The sequence below is a fragment of the Nerophis lumbriciformis genome, linkage group LG03 (genome assembly GCF_033978685.3).
Source record: "Nerophis lumbriciformis linkage group LG03, RoL_Nlum_v2.1, whole genome shotgun sequence".
Classification (NCBI taxonomy): Eukaryota; Metazoa; Chordata; class Actinopteri; order Syngnathiformes; family Syngnathidae; genus Nerophis; species Nerophis lumbriciformis.
The window spans coordinates 71,099,159-71,120,125 of record NC_084550.2 but is presented as its reverse complement, the minus strand read 5'-3'; the positions used below and the strand labels follow the sequence as shown (position 1 = coordinate 71,120,125).

Below are 20,967 nucleotides of genomic sequence, written 5' to 3'. Positions count from 1 at the left end.
GACTGGACCCTTACTATTATGTTAGATCCACTATGGACTGGACTCTCACTATTATGTTAGATCCACTATGGACTGGACTCTCACACTATTATGTTAGATCCACTATGGACTGGACTCTCACTATTATGTTAGATCCACTATGGACTGGACTCTTACTATTATGTTAGATCCACTATGGACTGGACTCTCACACTATTATGTTAGATCCACTATGGACTGGACTCTCACTATTATGTTAGATCCACTATGGACTGGACTCTCACACTATTATGTTAGATCCACTATGGACTGGACTCTCACTATTATGTTGGATCCACTATGGACTGGACTCTCTCACTATTATGTTAGATCCACTATGGACTGGACTCTCACTATTATGTTAGATCTACTATGGACTGGACTCTCACTATTATGTTAGATCTACTATGGACTGGACTCACACTATTATGTTAGATCCACTATGGACTGGACTCTCACACTATTATGTTAGATCCACTATGGACTGGACTCTCACACTATTATGTTAGATCCACTATGGACTGGACTCTTACTATTATGTTAGATCCACTATGGACTGGACTCTTACTATTATGTTAGATCCACTATGGACTGGACTCTCACTATTATGTTGGATCCACTATGGACTGGACTCTCACACTATTATGTTAGATCCACTATGGACTGGACTTTCACACTAATTATGTTAGATCCACTATGGACTGGACTCTCACTATTATGTTAGATCCACTATGGACTGGACTCTCACACTATTATGTTAGATCCACTATGGACTGGACTCTCACTATTATGTTAGATCCACTATGGACTGGACTCTCACACTATTATGTTAGATCCACTATGGACTGGACTTTCACACTAATTATGTTAGATCCACTATGGACTGGACTCTCACTATTATGTTGGATCCACTATGGACTGGACTCTCACACTATTATGTTAGATCCACTATGGACTGGACTCTTACTATTATGTTAGATCCACTATGGACTGGACTCTTACTATTATGTTAGATCCACTATGGACTGGACTCTTACTATTATGTTAGATCCACTATGGACTGGACTCTCACACTATTATGTTAGATCCACTATGGACTGGACTTTCACACTAATTATGTTAGATCCACTATGGACTGGACTCTCACTATTATGTTAGATCCACTATGGACTGGACTCTCACACTATTATGTTAGATCCACTATGGACTGGACTCTCACACTATTATGTTAGATCCACTATGGACTGGACTCTTACTATTATGTTAGATCCACTATGGACTGGACTCTTACTATTATGTTAGATCCACTATGGACTGGACTCTCACACTATTATGTTAGATCCACTATGGACTGGACTCTCACACTATTATGTTAGATCCACTATGGACTGGACTCTCACACTATTATGTTAGATCCACTATGGACTGGACTCTCACACTATTATGTTAGATCCACTATGGACTGGACTCTCACAATATTATGTCAGACCCACTCGACATCCATTGCATTCGGTCTCCCCTAGAGGGGGGGGGGGGGGGTTACCCACATATGCGGTCCTCTCCAAGGTTTCTCATAGTCATTCACATCGACGTCCCACTGGGGTGAGTTTTTCCTTGCCCTTATGTGGGCTCTGTACCGAGGATGTCGTTGTGGCTTGTGCAGCCCTTTGAGACACTTGTGATTTAGGGCTATATAAATAAACATTGATTGATTGATTGATTGATTGACAGTGTATTTCCCTATATTTGCAGTGTGTTTTTTTTACTGTGGAAACATTTGTGTTTTTATTTTATTCAAGTCTTTTATAACAGAAGTGTTTTAAAAGTACCGGTAGAATGTAAAAACAAGTTGACGTTATATGCTTAACTGTGTTTTACTTCTGCACTCTGACCATAGTATCAGATCAGTCATACTGTAAAATACGCACAAATTAGAGAGAGGTGTGCTGTCTATCATTCACAATATTTATATAAGACACTTTATTGCATTCTAAGTCGTAAAGAAATAAATACATTAAAAGTCTGCTCATAATGTAGTCTCTCTATTTGCCCACCAAACCCTTTAAATAAGCATCCAAAACCCGCCAACAATACTCTTTATACACATGGTGGCCTGATTATTAGCAATATTGTTATTATAAGTGCCAACACAGACAAACTATTTTTTTGCAGCAAATTAATTCATATACCGTATTTTCCGCACCATAAGGCGCCCTGGGTTATAAGCCGCGCCTTCAATGAACGGCATATTTCAAAACTTTGTCCACCTATAAGCCGCCCCGTGTTATAAGCCGCATCTAACTGCGCTAAAGGAATGTCAAAAAAACAGTCAGATAGGTCAGTCAAACTTTAATAATATATTAAAAACCAGCGTGATGTGGGCGCGCATGGAGTCGTATATCAACATGGACGGAGCTGCGTGAAAAAAGCCACCCGGCCTCTTCGCGTAAACTTCCCTTAACCACTCGCTCATCTTTTCTTCATCCATCCCTTCGAGTTAGCTTTTATGATGACGCCGGCTGGAAAGGTCTCTTTTGGCAAGGTCTTCCTTTTGAATATCACCATGGGTGGAAGTTTCTGGCCATTAGCATGGCAAGCTAGAACCACAGTGAAGGATGACTTCTCATTCCCTGTGGTGCGAATATTCACCGTACGTGCTCCCGTTGTATCCACAGTGCGGTTCACAGGAATATCAAAAGTCAGTGGAACCTCGTCCATGTTGATAATGTTCTCTTTTTTTCAGCTATCTTGTTTTTACAATATGCACGGAAAGTAGCCAGCTTTTCTTGAAAGTCTTTAGGCAGTTGCTGTGAAATAGTAGTCCGTGTGCGGATGGAGAGATTGCGTCTTTTCATGAACGGGAAACCTGTCGCTTAGTAGGAGCCATTTTGTGGTCTTTACAGATGTAAACACACAAAGGAAATGAAATGTAATATCCGCGCACTTCTCCTTCTTCTACGCGGGCGGGTGGTTGCTTACAGTAGAAGAAGAAGCGCTTCCTGTTCTATGGGGGCGGGTGCTTACCTTGGCGGTTGCTTGCGTAGAATAAGAAGCACTTCCTCTTCTACGGGGAAAAAAGATGGCGGCTGTTTACCGTAGTTGCGAGACCAAAACTTTATGAAAATGAATCTTAATATTAATCCATATATAAAGCGCACCGGGTTATAAGCCGCACTGTCAGCTTTTGAGTAAATTTGTGGTTTTTAGGTGCGGCTAATAGTGCGGAAAATACGGTACTGAACTTCAGTCATCATCTGAACAACATAACCGTAACCATTGTTGGAACATTGCTGTGTTCATGCACACTCACTCATGTCCAAGTCATCGCTGGGGTTGTGCATCGCCATCCTCTCCATGCACTTCTCATGTTCTCGCATGATGATGCAATGCTCCGACTCCGAGGAGACCTGAAGAAAGCACACCTGCTGTTAGCCATAATGAAGCAACATGAAGTATGATGACAAGATGAATCAGACTGCAGGTGTCAACATATTCTCAGGTGCAAAGGAAACGTTTATGAATTTTTAGCATCCCTTCAGTCGACCGTGTCTCTTCAGGAGAAAACTAGTAATTGTTTTTTTCACGTTCTCAATGAAGATGTTGTCTGATGACAAAATCAAGTATTTGTCATTGTGTCACAAACAAGCATGGCGGCTGCTGGCGTGACCCCAGAAAGCAGAGATGACGGACAACATCTTTCAGAGGACAACGCTGGCATAAGAAGCCTCCTGGTTGACAGCCAAGGACAGGTGTGTATCCTGATTGTCAATCAGGATACAGGTGAGGGAACAAGCGCTTACCTTAACCCTAACCCTAACCCTAACCCTAAGCCTAACCCCTCGTCCCTAACCCTAACCATTCCTTTCTCCATACCTAAAACCTACCCACAAACCTAACTCTAACCCTAACCATAACCCTAGCCCAAACCAAACTCTTTTTCTTCATGCCTAACCCTAACCCTAACCCTAATCCTCACCCTAATCGTAACCCCAACCCTAACCCTAACCCTAGCCCTAACCAACTCTTTTCTTTATGCCTAACCCTAACCCTAATACTCACCCTAATCCTAACCCCAACCCAAACCCTAACCCTAACCCTAACCCTTACCCTAGCCCTAACCAACTCTTTTCTTTATGCCTAACCCTAACCCTAATCCTCACCCTAATCCTAACCCCAACCCCAAACCCAACCCTAACCAAACCCTAACCCTAACCCTAACCCTAGCCCTAACCAACTCTTTTCTTTATGCCTAACCCTAACCCTAAACCTAACCCTAATCCTCACCCTAATCCTAACCCCAACCCCAAACCTAACCCTAACCCTAACCAAACCCTAACCCTAACCCTAACCCTAACCCTAACCCTAACCCTAGCCCTAACCCAAACCAACTCTTTTTCTTTATGCTTAGCCCTAACCCTAACCCTAATCCTAACCCTAAACCTAATCCTAATCCTAACCCCAACCCCAACCCCAACTCCAACCCTAACGCTAACCCAACCCTAACCCTAACCCCAACCCTAACCCTAACCCTAGCCCTAACCCAAACCAACTCTTTTTCTCTAAGCCTAACCCTAACCCTAACCCTAGCCCTAACCCAAACCAACTCTTTTTCTCTAAGCCTAACCCTAACCCAAATCCTAGCCCTAACCCAAACCAACTCTTTTTCTTTATGCCTAACCCTAACCCTAACCCTAACCCTAACCCTAATCCTAACCCCAACCCTAACGCTAACCCAACCCTAATCCTAACCCTAACCCTAAACCTAACCCTAGCCCTAACCCAAACCAACACTTTTTCTTTATGCCTATCTCTAACCCTAACCCTAATCCTAGCCTTAACCCAAACCAACTATTTTACTTTATGCCTAACCCTAACCCTAATCCTAACCCCAACCCTAACCCTAACCCAACCCTAACCCTAAGGCTAGCCCAAACCCTAACCCTAACCCTAACCCTAACCCTAACCCAAACCAACTCTTTTTCTTTATGCTTAGCCCTAACCCTAACCCTAATCCTAACCCTAAACCTAATCCTAACCCCAACCCCAACCCCAACTCCAACCCTAACGCTAACCCAACCCTAACCCTAACCCCAACCCTAACCCTAACCCTAGCCCTAACCCAAACCAACTCTTTTTCTCTAAGCCTAACCCTAACCCAAATCCTAGCCCTAACCCAAACCCACTCTTTTTCTTTATGCCTAACCCTAACCCTAACCCTAATCCTAACCCCAACCCTAACGCTAACCCAACCCTAATCCTAACCCTAACCCTAAACCTAACCCTAGCCCTAACCCAAACCAACACTTTTTCTTTATGCCTAACCCTAACCCTAACCCTAATCCTAGCCTTAACCCAAACCAAATATTTTACTTTATGCCTAACCCTAACCCTAACCCCAACCCTAACCCTAACCCTAACCCAACCCTAACCCTAAGGCTAGCCCAAACCCTAACCCTAACCCTAACCCTAACCCTAACCCTAGCCCTAACCCAAACCAACTCTTTTTCTTTATGCTTAGCCCTAACCCTAACCCTAACCCTAAACCTAATCCTAACCCTAACCCCAACCTCAACCCCAACCCCAACTCCAACCCTAACGCTAACCCAACCCTAACCCTAACCCCAACCCTAACCCTAACCCTAGCCCTAACCCAAACCAACTCTTTTTCTCTAAGCCTAACCCTAACCCAAATCCTAGCCCTAACCCAAACCAACTCTTTTTCTTTATGCCTAACCCTAACCCTAACCCTAATCCTAACCCCAACCCTAATGCTAACCCAACCCTAATCCTAACCCTAACCCTAAACCTAACCCTAGCCCTAACCCAAACCAACACTTTTTCTTTATGCCTAACCCTAACCCTAACCCTAATCCTAACCCCAACCCTAACCCTAACCCTAACCCAACCCTAACCCTAAGGCTAGCCCAAACCCTAACCCTAACCCTAACCCTAGCCCTAACCCAAACCAACTCTTTTCTTTATGCTTAGCCCTAACCCTAACCCTAATCCTAACCCTAAACCTAATCCTAACCCCAACCCCAACCCCAACTCCAACCCTAACGCTAACCCAACCCTAACCCTAACCCCAACCCTAACCCTAACCCTAGCCCTAACCCAAACCAACTCTTTTTCTCTAAGCCTAACCCTAACCCAAATCCTAGCCCTAACCCAAACCAACTCTTTTTCTTTATGCCTAACCCTAACCCTAACCCTAATCCTAACCCCAACCCTAACGCTAACCCAACCCTAATCCTAACCCTAACCCTAAACCTAACCCTAGCCCTAACCCAAACCAACACTTTTTCTTTATGCCTAACCCTAACCCTAACCCTAATCCTAGCCTTAACCCAAACCAACTATTTTACTTTATGCCTAACCCTAACCCTAACCCTAATCCTAACCCCAACCCTAACCCTAACCCTAACCCAACCCTAACCCTAAGGCTAGCCCAAACCCTAACCCTAACCCTAACCCTAACCCAAACCAACTCTTTTTATTTATGCTTAGCCCTAACCCTAACCCTAATCCTAACCCTAAACCTAATCCTAACCCCAACCCCAACCCCAACTCCAACCCTAACGCTAACCCAACCCTAACCCTAACCCCAACCCTAACCCTAACCCTAGCCCTAACCCAAACCAACTCTTTTTCTCTAAACCTAACCCTAACCCAAATCCTAGCCCTAACCCAAACCCACTCTTTTTCTTTATGCCTAACCCTAACCCTAACCCTAATCCTAACCCCTAACCCCAACCCTAACCCTAACCCTAGCCCTAACCCAAACCAACTCTTTTTCTCTAAGCCTAACCCTAACCCAAATCCTAGCCCTAACCCAAACCAACTCTTTTTCTTTATGCCTAACCCTAACCCTAACCCTAATCCTAACCCCAACCCTAACGCTAACCCAACCCTAATCCTAACCCTAACCCTAAACCTAACCCTAGCCCTAACCCAAACCAACACTTTTTCTTTATGCCTAACCCTAACCCTAACCCTAGTGGGAGCGTGGCCGTGCGCAACCCGAGGGTCCCTGGTTCAATCGCCACCTAGTACCAACCTCGTCATGTCCGTTGTGTCCTGAGCAAGACACTTCACCCTTGCTCCTGATGGGTGCTGGTTAGCGCCTTGCATGGCAGCTCCCTCCATCAGTGTGTGAATGTGTGTGTGAATGGGTAAATGCGGAAGTAGTGTCAAAGCGCTTTGAGTACCTTGAAGGTAGAAAAGCGCTATACAAGTACAACCCATTTATCATTTATTTATTTATTTATAATCCTAGCCTTAACCCAAACCAACTATTTTACTTTATGCCTAACCCTAACCCTAACCCTAATCCTAACCCCAACCCTAACCCTAACCCTAACCCAACCCTAACCCTAAGGCTAGCCCAAACCCTAACCCTAACCCTAACCCTAACCCAAACCAACTCTTTTTCTTTATGCTTAGCCCTAACCCTAACCCTAATCCTAACCCTAAACCTAATCCTAACCCCAACCCCAACCCCAACTCCAACCCTAACGCTAACCCAACCCTAACCCTAACCCCAACCCTAACCCTAACTCTAGCCCTAACCCAAACCAACTCTTTTTCTCTAAGCCTAACCCTAACCCAAATCCTAGCCCTAACCCAAACCCACTCTTTTTCTTTATGCCTAACCCTAACCCTAACCCTAATCCTAACCCCAACCCTAACGCTAACCCAACCCTAATCCTAACCCTAACCCTAAACCTAACCCTAGCCCTAACCCAAACCAACACTTTTTCTTTATGCCTAACCCTAACCCTAACCCTAATCCTAGCCTTAACCCAAACCAAATATTTTACTTTATGCCTAACCCAAACCCTAACCCTAACCCTAACCCCAACCCTAACCCTAACCCTAACCCAACCCTAACCCTAAGGCTAGCCCAAACCCTAACCCTAACCCTAACCCTAACCCTAACCATAGCCCTAACCCAAACCAACTCTTTTTCTTTATGCTTAGCCCTAACCCTAACCCTAATCCTAACCCTAAACCTAATCCTAACCCCAACCCCAACCCCAACCCCAACTCCAACCCTAACGCTAACCCAACCCTAACCCTAACCCCAACCCTAACCCTAACCCTAGCCCTAACCCAAACCAACTCTTTTTCTCTAAGCCTAACCCTAACCCAAATCCTAGCCCTAACCCAAACCAACTCTTTTTCTTTATGCCTAACCCTAACCCTAATCCTAACCCCAACCCTAATGCTAACCCAACCCTAATCCTAACCCTAACCCTAAACCTAACCCTAGCCCTAACCCAAACCAACACTTTTTCTTTATGCCTAACCCTAACCCTAACCCTAATCCTAGCCTTAACCCAAACCAACTATTTTACTTTATGCCTAACCCTAACCCTAACCCTAATCCTAACCCCAACCCTAACCCTAACCCTAACCCAACCCTAACCCTAACCCTAAGGCTAGCCCAAACCCTAACCCTAACCCTAACCCTAACCCTAGCCCTAACCCAAACCAACTCTTTTTCTTTATGCTTAGCCCTAACCCTAACCCTAATCCTAACCCTAAACCTAATCCTAACCCCAACCCCAACCCCAACTCCAACCCTAACGCTAACCCAACCCTAACCCTAACCCCAACCCTAACCCTAACCCTAGCCCTAACCCAAACCAACTCTTTTTCTCTAAGCCTAACCCTAACCCAAATCCTAGCCCTAACCCAAACCAACTCTTTTTCTTTATGCCTAACCCTAACCCTAACCCTAATCCTAACCCCAACCCTAACGCTAACCCAACCCTAATCCTAACCCTAACCCTAAACCTAACCCTAGCCCTAACCCAAACCAACACTTTTTCTTTATGCCTAACCCTAACCCTAACCCTAATCCTAGCCTTAACCCAAACCAACTATTTTACTTTATGCCTAACCCTAACTCTAACCCTAATCCTAACCCCAACCCTAACCCTAACCCTAACCCTAACCCTAACCCAACCCTAACCCTAAGGCTAGCCCAAACCCTAACCCTAACCCTAACCCTAACCCTAGCTCTAACCCAAACCAACTCTTTTTCTTTATGCTTAGCCCTAACCCTAACCCTCATCCTAACCCTAAACCTAATCCTAACCCCAACCCCAACCCCAACTCCAACCCTAACGCTAACCCAACCCTAACCCTAACCCCAACCCTAACCCTAACCCTAGCCCTAACCCAAACCAACTCTTTTTCTCTAAGCCTAACCCTAACCCAAATCCTAGCCCTAACCCAAACCAACTCTTTTTCTTTATGCCTAACCCTAACCCTAACCCTAATCCTAACCCCAACCCTAACGCTAACCCAACCCTAATCCTAACCCTAACCCTAAACCTAACCCTAGCCCTAACCCAAACCAACACTTTTTCTTTATGCCTGACCCTAACCCTAACCCTAATCCTAGCCTTAACCCAAACCAACTATTTTACTTTATGCCTAACCCTAACCCTAACCCTAATCCTAACCCCAACCCTAACCCTAACCCTAACCCTAACCCAACCCTAACCCTAAGGCTAGCCCAAACCCTAACCCTAACCCTAACCCTAGCCCTAACCCAAACCAACTCTTTTTCTTTATGCTTAGCCCTAACCCTAACCCTAATCCTAACCCTAAACCTAATCCTAACCCCAACCCCAACCCCAACTCCAACCCTAACACTAACCCAACCCTAACCCTAACCCCAACCCTAACCCTAACCCTAGGCCTAACCCAAACCAACTCTTTTTCTCTAAGCCTAACCCTAACCCAAATCCTAGCCCTAACCCAAACCAACTCTTTTTCCTTATGCCTAACCCTAACCCTAACCCTAATCCTATCCCCAACCCTAACGCTAACCCAACCCTAATCCTAACCCTAACCCTAAACCTAACCCTAGCCCTAACCCAAACCAACACTTTTTCTTTATGCCTAACCCTAACCCTAACCCTAATCCTAGCCTTAACCCAAACCAACTATTTTACTTTATGCCTAACCCTAACCCTAATCCTAACCCCAACCCTAACCCTAACCCTAACCCAACCCTAACCCTAAGGCTAGCCCAAACCCTAACCCTAACCCTAGCTCTAACCCAAACCAACTCTTTTTCTTTATGCTTAGCCCTAACCCTAACCCTAATCCTAACTCTAAACCTAATCCTAACCCCAACCCCAACCCCAACTCCAACCCTAACGCTAACCCAACCCTAACCCTAACCCCAACCCTAACCCTAACCCTAACCCTAGCCCTAACCCAAACCAACTCTTTTTCTCTAAGCCTAACCCTAACCCAAATCCTAGCCCTAACCCAAACCAACTCTTTTTCTTTATGCCTAACCCTAACCCTAACCCTAATCCTAACCCTTACCCTAACGCTAACCCAACCCTAATCCTAACCCTAACCCTAAACCTAACCCTAGTCCTAACCCAAACCAACACTTTTTCTTTATGCCTAACCCTAACCCTAACCCTAATCCTAGCCTTAACCCAAACCAACTATTTTACTTTATGCCTAACCCTAACCCTAACCCTAACCCTAACCCTAATCCTAACCCCAACCCTAACCCTAACCCTAACCCAACCCTAACCCTAAGGCTAGCCCAAACCCTAACCCTAACCCTAACCCTAACCCTAGCGCTAACCCAAACCAACTCTTTGTCTTTATGCTTAGCCCTAAGCCTAACCCTAATCCTAACCCTAAACCTAATCCTAACCCCAACCCCAACCCCAACTCCAACCCTAACGCTAACCCAACCCTAACCCTAACCCCAACCCTAACCCTAACCCTAGCCCTAACCCAAACCAACTCTTTTTCTCTAAGCCTAACCCTAACCCAAATCCTAGCCCTAACCCAAACCAACTCTTTTTCTTTATGCCTAACCCTAACCCTAACCCTAATCCTAACCCCAACCCTAACGCTAACCCAACCCTAATCCTAACCCTAACCCTAAACCTAACCCTAGCCCTAACCCAAACCAACACTTTTTCTTTATGCCTAACCCTAACCCTAACCCTAATCCTAGCCTTAACCCAAACCAACTATTTTACTTTATGCCTAACCCTAACCCTAACCCTAATCCTAACCCTAACCCTAACCCAACCCTAACCCTAAGGCTATTCCAAACCCTAACCCTAACCCTAACCCTAGCTCTAACCCAAACCAACTCTTTTTCTTTATGCTTAGCCCTAACCCTAACCCTAATCCTAACCCTAAACCTAATCCCAACCCCAACCCCAACTCCAACCCTAATGCTAACCCAACCCTAACCCTAACCCCAACCCTAACCCTAACCCTAGCCCTAACCCAAACCAACTCTTTTTCTCTAAGCCTAACCCTAACCCAAATCCTAGCCCTAACCCAAACCAACTCTTTTTCTTTATGCCTAACCCTAACCCTAACCCTAATCCTAACCCCAACCCTAACGCTAACCCAACCCTAATCCTAACCCTAACCCTAAACCTAACCCTAGCCCTAACCCAAACCAACACTTTTTCTTTATGCCTAACCCTAACCCTAACCCTAATCCTAGCCTTAACCCAAACCAACTATTTTACTTTATGCCTAACCCTAACCCTAACCCTAATCCTAACCCCAACCCTAACCCTAACCCTAACCCAACCCTAACCCTAAGCCTAGCCCTAACCCAAACCAACTCTTTTGCTTCATCCCTAACCCTAACCCTAACCCAACCCTAACCCTAACCCTAACCCTACTTTTACACCTAACCCTAACCCTAGCCCTAACGCAAACCAACTCTTTTTCTTTATGCCTAACCCTAACCCTAACCCTAACCCTAGTCCTAACCCCAATTCCAACCCCAACCCTAACCCTAACCCTAACCCTAACCAAACCCTAACCCTAACCCTTAACCCAAACCAACTCTTTTTCTTTATGCCTAACCCTAACCCTAACCCTAATCCTAACCCCAACCCTAACCCTATCCAAACCCTAACCCTAGCCCTAACCCTAACCCTAACCCTAGCCCTAACCCAAACCAACTCTTTTTTGCTTTATGCCTAACCCTAACCCTAACCCTAACCCTAACCCTAATCCTAACCAAACGCTAACCCTAACCCTAACCCTAACCCCTCTATGTATTATAATTATACCTTTTTTAACTTTACATCACACATCAAAAAGTGAGTTACAGTAAACCCTCGTTTATCGCCGTTTATTCATCTTAAAATGGAATATTCTCATAGCTCTAACATAAAAATAAAAACTGTTTACAATCTTCTAAACAACTTGCCCTACAAGTTTAGTAAAATTACAATGATCAAAAAAATAAATTGATAAATTTGACTGGCCTATAGTGAAGAAATAGAACAGCTGATAAAAGATAATACGTTCAATAAAACTGAATAAAATAATTCAAACAGACTAATTTGGTACTAAAATAAGTTCAGGTGCTGTTTCAAAGCTGACAGGAAGTACAAGAAAAAGTATATTTTTCCACGAATCTTTTTTTGACATATTTTATACATATTTGACATAATTGCTGGACAGTTGTAAATATTTATCTCCAATCAGTGTTTTCTCCTTTCTATCAGAAAAACTAAACAAAATAACAACACTTTTTTTCTTCTTTTTTTTTAGCATGGGAGAGTAAAAATGCATTTCTTTTTAAATATGTCTTTAATATTCATATTTTTGGGCTGGTTTGTGGATGGATGATGTGCTGTATTCACTTATAGTTCCAGCTGTATTCACTTATAGTTCCAGCTGCATTCACTTATAGTTCCAGCTGTATTCACTTATAGTTCCAGCTGCATTCACTTATAGTTCCAGCTGTATTCACTTATAGTTCCAGCTGAGTTCACTTATAGTTCCAGCTGTATTCACTTATAGTTCCAGCTGTATTCACTTATAGTTCCAGCTGTATTCACTTATAGTTCCAGCTGTATTCACTTATAGTTCTAGCTGTATTCACTTATAGTTCCAGCTGTATTCACTTATAGTTCCAGCTGTATTCACTTATAGTTCCAGCTGTATTCACTTATAGTTCCAGCTGTATTCACTTATAGTTCTAGCTGTATTCACTTATAGTTCCAGCTGTATTCACTTATAGTTCCAGCTGTATTCACTTATAGTTCCAGCTGCATTCACTTATAGTTCCAGCTGTATTCACTTATAGTTCCAGCTGTATTCACTTATAGTTCCAGCTGTATTCACTTATAGTTCTAGCTGTATTCACTTATAGTTCCAGCTGTATTCACTTATAGTTCCAGCTGTATTCACTTATAGTTCTAGCTGTATTCACTTATAGTTCCAGCTGTATTCACTTATAGTTCCAGCTGTATTTACTTATAGTTCCAGCTGTATTCACTTATAGTTCCAGCTGTATTCACTTATAGTTCCAGCTGTATTCACTTATAGTTCTAGCTGTATTCACTTATAGTTCCAGCTGTATTCACTTATAGTTCCAGCTGTATTCACTTATAGTTCCAGCTGTATTCACTTATAGTTCCAGCTGTATTCACTTATAGTTCCAGCTGCATTCACTTATAGTTCCAGCTGTATTCACTTATAGTTCCAGCTGCATTCACTTATAGTTCCAGCTGTATTCACTTATAGTTCCAGCTGAGTTCACTTATAGTTCCAGCTGTATTCACTTATAGTTCCAGCTGTATTCACTTATAGTTCCAGCTGTATTCACTTATAGTTCCAGCTGTATTCACTTATAGTTCTAGCTGTATTCACTTATAGTTCTAGCTGTATTCACTTATAGTTCCAGCTGTATTCACTTATAGTTCCAGCTGTATTCACTTATAGTTCCAGCTGTATTCACTTATAGTTCCAGCTGTATTCACTTATAGTTCTAGCTGTATTCACTTATAGTTCCAGCTGTATTCACTTATAGTTCCAGCTGTATTCACTTATAGTTCCAGCTGCATTCACTTATAGTTCCAGCTGTATTCACTTATAGTTCCAGCTGTATTCACTTATAGTTCCAGCTGTATTCACTTATAGTTCTAGCTGTATTCACTTATAGTTCCAGCTGTATTCACTTATAGTTCCAGCTGTATTCACTTATAGTTCTAGCTGTATTCACTTATAGTTCCAGCTGTATTCACTTATAGTTCCAGCTGTATTTACTTATAGTTCCAGCTGTATTCACTTATAGTTCCAGCTGTATTCACTTATAGTTCCAGCTGTATTCACTTATAGTTCTAGCTGTATTCACTTATAGTTCCAGCTGTATTCACTTATAGTTCCAGCTGTATTCACTTATAGTTCCAGCTGTATTCACTTATAGTTCCAGCTGCATTCACTTATAGTTCCAGCTGTATTTACTTATAGTTCCAGCTGTATTCACATATAGTTCCAGCTGTATTTACTTATAGTTCCAGCTGTATTCACTTATAGTTCCAGCTGTATTTACTTATAGTTCCAGCTGTATTCACTTATAGTTCCAGCTGTATTCACTTATGGTTCCAGCTGTATTCACTTATAGTTCCAGCTGTATTTACTTATAGTTCCAGCTGTATTCACTTATAGTTCCAGCTGTATTCACTTATAGTTCCAGCTGTATTCACTTATAGTTCCAGCTGTATTCACTTATAGTTCCACTTACAATTTCAGTAGTGCATATTTAAAAAAGTGGTTTATTACACACAGAGTGAAATATTTCAAGAATATACAGGTAAAAGCCAGTAAATTAGAATATTTTGAAAAACTTGATTTATTTCAGTAATTGCATTCAAAAGGTGTAACTTGTACATTATATTTATTCATTGCACACAGACTGATGCATTCAAATGTTTATTTCATTTAATTTTGATGATTTGAAGTGGCAACAAATGAAAATCCAAAATTCCGTGTGTCACAAAATTAGAATATTACTTAAGGCTAATACAAAAAAGGGATTTTTAGAAATGTTGGCCAACTGAAAAGTATGAAAATGAAAAATATGAGCATGTACAATACTCAATACTTGGTTGACATGGCACCCCAAACCATCACTGATGGTGGAAACTTTACACTAGACTTCAGGCAACGTGGATCCTGTGCCTCTCCTGTCTTCCTCCAGACTCTGGGAGCTCGATTTCCAAAGGAAATGCAAACCAAACCAAACCAAACCAACCCAAACCATCAGTGATGGTTTGGGGTGCCATGTCATCTGCTGGTGTCGGTCCACTCTGTTTCCTGAGATCCAGGGTCAACGCAGCCGTCTACCAGCAAGTTTTAGAGCACTTCATGCTTCCTGCTGCTGACCTGCTCTATGGAGATGGAGATTTCAAGTTCCAACAGGACTTGGCGCCTGCACACAGCGCAAAATCTACCCGTGCCTGGTTTACGGACCATGGTATTTCTGTTCTAAATTGGCCCGCCAACTCCCCTGACCTTAGCCCCATAGAAAATCTGTGGGGTATTGTGAAAAGGAAGATGCAGAATGCCAGACCCAAAAACGCAGAAGAGTTGAAGGCCACGATCAGAGCAACCTGGGCTCTCATAACACCTGAGCAGTGCCAGAAACTCATGGACTCCATGCCACGCCGCACTAACGCAGTAATTGAGGCAAAAGGAGCTCCAACCAAGTATTGAGTATTGTACATGCTCATATTTTTCATTGTCATACTTTTCAGTTGGCCAACATTTCTAAAAATCCCTTTTTTGTATTAGCCTTAAGTAATATTCTAATTTTGTGACACACGGAATTTTGGATTTTCATTTGTTGCCACTTCAAATCATCAAAATTAAATGAAATAAACATTTGAATGCATCAGTCTGTGTGCAATGAATAAATATAATGTACAAGTTACACCTTTTGAATGCAATTACTGAAATCAATCAAGTTTTTCAAAATATTCTAATTTACTGGCTTTTACCTGTATATAAGAAATACTTGACTTTCAGTGAATTCTAGCTATATATATATATATATATATATATATATATATATATATATATATATATATATATATATATATATATATATATATATATATATATATATATATATATATATATATAAGAGAAATACTTGAATTTCAGTGTGGATTTATTTACACATATACACACACATAACACTCATCTACCCATTGTTGAGTTAAGGGTTGAATTGTCCATCCTTGTTCTATACTGTGTCACTATTTTTCTAACCATGCTGAACACCCTCTCTGATGATGCATTCTGATTCGTCTCCTTGTTGTGTGCGCAGTTGTGCACTCTTTAAAAGCCATAGATGTTATTGTCACATATGCATGTACAGTAGATGGCAGTATTGTCCTGTTTAAGAGTGTCACAACATTGCTCTTTACGGTAGACGAAAACGTGACTGCTGTTGTTGTGTGTTGTTACCGCGCTGGGAGGACGTTAATGAAACTGCCTAACAATAAACCCACATAAGAAACCAAGAACTCGCCCTCCATCATTCTACAGTTATAACGTCATTGGGCAGGCACGCTGTTTATATTGTGGGAAAGCGGACGTGAAAACAGGCTGTCGACACGTCACTCAGGTCCGCCTGAATTTCGGGAGATTTTCGGTGGAAAATTTGTCCCGGGAGGTTTTCGCGAGAGGCGCTGAATTTCGGGAGTCTCCCGGAAAATCCGGGAGGGTTGGCAAGTATGCAAGAATTGGAGTCAAACTAATCTGCGATCAGCAAATAAACTGCCAAAAGAGTTAAATTGGTCTATTTGTCTGAATTAATAACTTTTTGCAGAATATTGTTTTTAATATATATGCACCTGTTCACCAATTGTTTTGTTGAAAGCAGAAAATCTCCTTTTAATGAAGTGCAAAGATATATTGTCTGGTGACTTGGAGAACATAAGAGCAAATAAAACAAAGGGAAGAAGAATAACGAGCAAGTCCTTGGCGCAGCAGCAGCATCTTAACGTGCATGAAGTGATGGTCTTTGGCTGACTCATCACTCTCTAATATGAATTCACCTCAGGCGTGGCTGGGCACATGAGATAAGTGACTTACTGAGAACACCACCACTGCCTGCGCCGCTGCAGCACCACCGCTGAATTTTAAAAGGTGTCAGGAAGCAGTTTGTTTGCTTCAAATGTTGCTTTCAAGGAAGACAATTACTTGTTGCTAGGCAGCAGGAGTCTTCCCAGTGAGAAGACATATGCATATTTATATTCCTATATCTACTCCTTAGGTTAGGAATGGCATTAAAAGGGAATTGTTTGTGTATTTATACGGAGCGCTGCATAAATACACGTCATGTGATGCTAAACAGATGTAATGCATCTTATATATATATATATATATATATACATATATATATATATATATATATATATATATATATATATATATATATATACCATGACAGCAACCACCCACCCACCACCACGAAAAGAATACCTACCGGAATTAATAAAAGGCTATCGATGCTGTCATCTAGCAAAGCTGAATTCGACCAAGCAACCCCCCCCCCCGTACCAAAAAGCCCTTGATGAAAGCGGATACAATTTCACCCTCACCTATGAACCCACGCCAGGAAACCAACCAAAAAAGAACAGAAAACGAAACAACATCATCTGGTACAACCCCCCCCCCATACAGCAAAAACGTCTCAACTAACATTGGCCACAAATTCCTCACTCTGATCGACAAACACTTCCCCAAAGGCAACACCCTAAGAAAAGCATTCAACAAGAACAACATTAAATTGAGCTACAGCTGTATGAATAATATACGACAAATTATCTCAAACCACAACAAAACAATTGCAAATGAGCCGTCGGCCCCCGGACAGAGCGACTCCAAAACCAACAAAGGCTGCAACTGCCGCAAGAAACCTGATTGCCCTCTCAACGGGGGGTGCTTACAAACATCAGTTGTTTACCAATCTAAGGTAACACGCAAGGACATTAACACATCCGACACATATGTAGGATTAACCGAGGGAGAGTTCAAAACCAGATGGAACAATCACAAGGCTTCTTCCAGGAACCAAAACCTGCGGAATACCACAGAACTCAGCAAACACATTTGGGACCTCAAAGACAATAATGTTGAATATTCAATAACATGGCAAATTCTTGCATCCAGCACACCTTACAATAGTGGTAATAAAAGATGCAACCTATGCTTGAAAGAGAAACTGTTTATTATATACCGTCCAGACCTGTCATCCCTCAACAAGCGCAGCGAAATTGTATCAGCATGCCGCCACAGACGGAAACACCTCCTAGGTAACACATGAGCCAATCACCACGCCCCTACGCCAGCCTGTACCCACCCACTCTGTGCCCTATATAAACCATGGTATGTGAATGCTTCCATTAAAATCTCCTGATGATTGAGGGAACCCCTCATGAAACAGGCCTGTAGAGATGAAGTAGTCTTGTGATTTTTTCCCACACATACATACATATATATATATAGGTTTTCAGTCATCAACAATTGCATCATCAGTGAAATGGACATTGAAACAGTGTAGGTCTGACTTGGTAGGATATGTACAGCAAGTAGTGGACATAGAGATAGAGATCAGAGAGCATAAGAATAAGAATAAGTATCTACATTTGATTATTTACATTTGATTATTAACAATCCGGGGAGGTGGGATGTGGAAGGGAGGGTGTTAGTTTAGGGTTGAAGTTGCCTGGAGGTGTTCTTTTATTGCGGTTTTGAAGGAGGATAGAGATGCCCTTTCTTTTACACCTGTTGGGAGTGCATTCCATATTGGTGTGGCATAGAAGGAGAATGAGTTAACACACATAGAATCATCATACTGCTGTGATTATATGCATCAAGTGTTCATTCAAGGCTAAGGCAAAATATCCACATACCGTATTTTCCGCACTATTAGCCGCACCTAAAAACCACAAATTTACTCAAAAGCTGACAGTGCGGCTTTTAACCCGGTGCGCTTTATATATGGATTAATATTAAGATTCATTTTCATAAAGTTTCGGTCTCGCAACTACGGTAAACAGCCGCCATCTTTTTTCCCCGTAGAAGAGGAAGTGCTTCTTCTTCTACGCAAGCAACCGCCAAGGTAAGCACCCGCCCCCATAGAACAGGAAGCGCTTCTTCTTCTACTGTAAGCAACCACCCGCCCGCGTAGAAGAAGAAAAAGCGCGCGGATATTACCGTACGTTTCATTTCCTTTGTGTGTTTACATCTGTAAAGACCACAAAATGGCTCCTACTAAGCGACAGGGATCCGGTTCATGAAAAGACGCAATCTCTCCATCCGCACACGGATTACTATTTCACAGCAACTGCCTAAAGACTTTCAAGAAAAGCTGGCTACTTTCCGTGCATATTGTAAAAACAAGATAGCTGAAAAAAAGATCCGGCCAGAGAACATTATCAACATGGACGAGGTTCCACTGACTTTTGATATTCCTGTGAACCGCACTGTGGATACAACGGGAGCACGTACGGTGAATATTCGCACCACAGGGAATGAGAAGTCATCCTTCACTGTGGTTCTAGCTTGCCATGCTAATGGCCAGAAACTTCCACCCATGGTGATATTCAAAAGGAAGACCTTGCCAAAAGAGACCTTTCCAGCCGGCGTCATCATAAAAGCTAACTCGAAGGGATGGATGAAGAAAAGATGAGCGAGTGGTTAAGGTAAGTTTAAGTTTACGCGAAGAGGCCGGGTGGCTTTTTTCACGCAGCTCCGTCCATGTTGATATACGACTCCATGCGCGCCCACATCACGCTGGTTTTTAATATATTATTAAAGTTTGACTGACCTATCTGACTGTTTTTTTGACATTCCTTTTGTGACGATCTGTCACTTCATTTCGGTTTGTTTCCATGTTTTTGTATTTACTTCCGGTCAGTGCTCTTATGTTGTTATATTTCCTGTTGGTTCCACTGAGCACTGTTTTCTCCTCACCTGCCGTTGATTGGCAGCCGGTCCACACCTGCTGCCAATCAGCATATGTCTATTTATGTTTTCTCTCGAGCACTCCTCAGTGCTCGACGATAGACTATGTTAGGAACTGTTGTATGCAAGACTGCTACATTTCTCTGTTGTTTTATAATTAAAATCATCTTACCTGCTCATCCTCCTCCTGGTTCTTGCATCTTGGGGTCACACAAACGGCAGCCATGCGAGTTCCTCACAGTATCGTCGAGCCAGAAGATTGTGTCCTCGCGAGAACCCCTGTCGGCGATGCACAGCCGACCTTCTGGACCGCACAATTTTTGGAGGACTTAAAAGCCAGGTTTGTGCGGTCCCAGCCCACAGCAGGCTCGGACCTTCCCTCTCCGCCTCGACCGCCGGTTCCGGCTCTCCGACCGGCGAGGCCACCGCCGCCTTCGCTCCTCCCGGCTCGGCCGCCGGTTCCGGCTCTCCGACCGGCTAGGCCACCGCCGCCTTCGCTCTTCCCGGCTCGGCCGCCGGTTCCGGATCTCCGACCGGCGCGGCCACTGCCGCCATCTTCCCCGTCGCCTGCTGTGCATCCTGTCCCGGCTCCACGGCAATCGCCTGTGCCAGCGCGTCGACCACCGGTTCCCACACCGCGTCGCACGCCAGTTGCAGCCCCGCGTCTTACGCCGGTCGCTGCGCCACGACGACCAACACCGGCTGAGTGCCCATCACCCGTTCCTGCTCCAAGGCAGCTTCCAGCAGCTGCACCACGGCTGCTATCCCTTCCATCACCCGCTCATTCTGCCAGTCCGGTAAAGGCTCCAGTGGAGCCCAACGTGATGTCCTTCCTGGCCTCCTGCTGGGACTCGGCGAGGGACGTATCTTTTTCCCTCCTCCTGGCCCCCTTCCGCCCGTCCCTGGTTTTCGCACCGGGAGACATAAAAGACCCAGAACTCCTTCTCCCAGTGGTGGACGGCGTCTGGCATCCGCCTAGTGGAGGGGGGGCTACTACCAGCAGCAGTGCAGCCAAGCACACGCCGCTGTCATCCCCGCCATCGTCTCCTCCCACGGAGACATCATCGTCTCTTTCCACGGCGCCGCCACCTTCATCTTCTCTGGCGCGCCTTCGCACTGCGCGGACATCTTCCGCGTCACCGGTGGGACTCCGCACGA

The 20,967-nt window shown here is 43.6% G+C and overlaps 1 protein-coding gene across 7 annotated transcripts in view; it reads right to left on the bottom strand.

Annotated features, from left to right (window-relative positions):
* LOC133589561 (pituitary adenylate cyclase-activating polypeptide type I receptor-like) overlaps positions 1-20,967 on the bottom strand; it is a 135,374-nt gene that overhangs the window by 60,815 nt on the left and 53,592 nt on the right. For all 7 annotated transcript variants that reach the window (XM_061942034.2, XM_061942019.2, XM_061942050.2 and 4 more), the window contains exon 5: positions 3,329-3,425. In XM_061942034.2, coding sequence (XP_061798018.1) covers positions 3,329-3,425 — 97 coding nt within the window. The remainder of the gene's footprint in view (positions 1-3,328; positions 3,426-20,967) is intronic.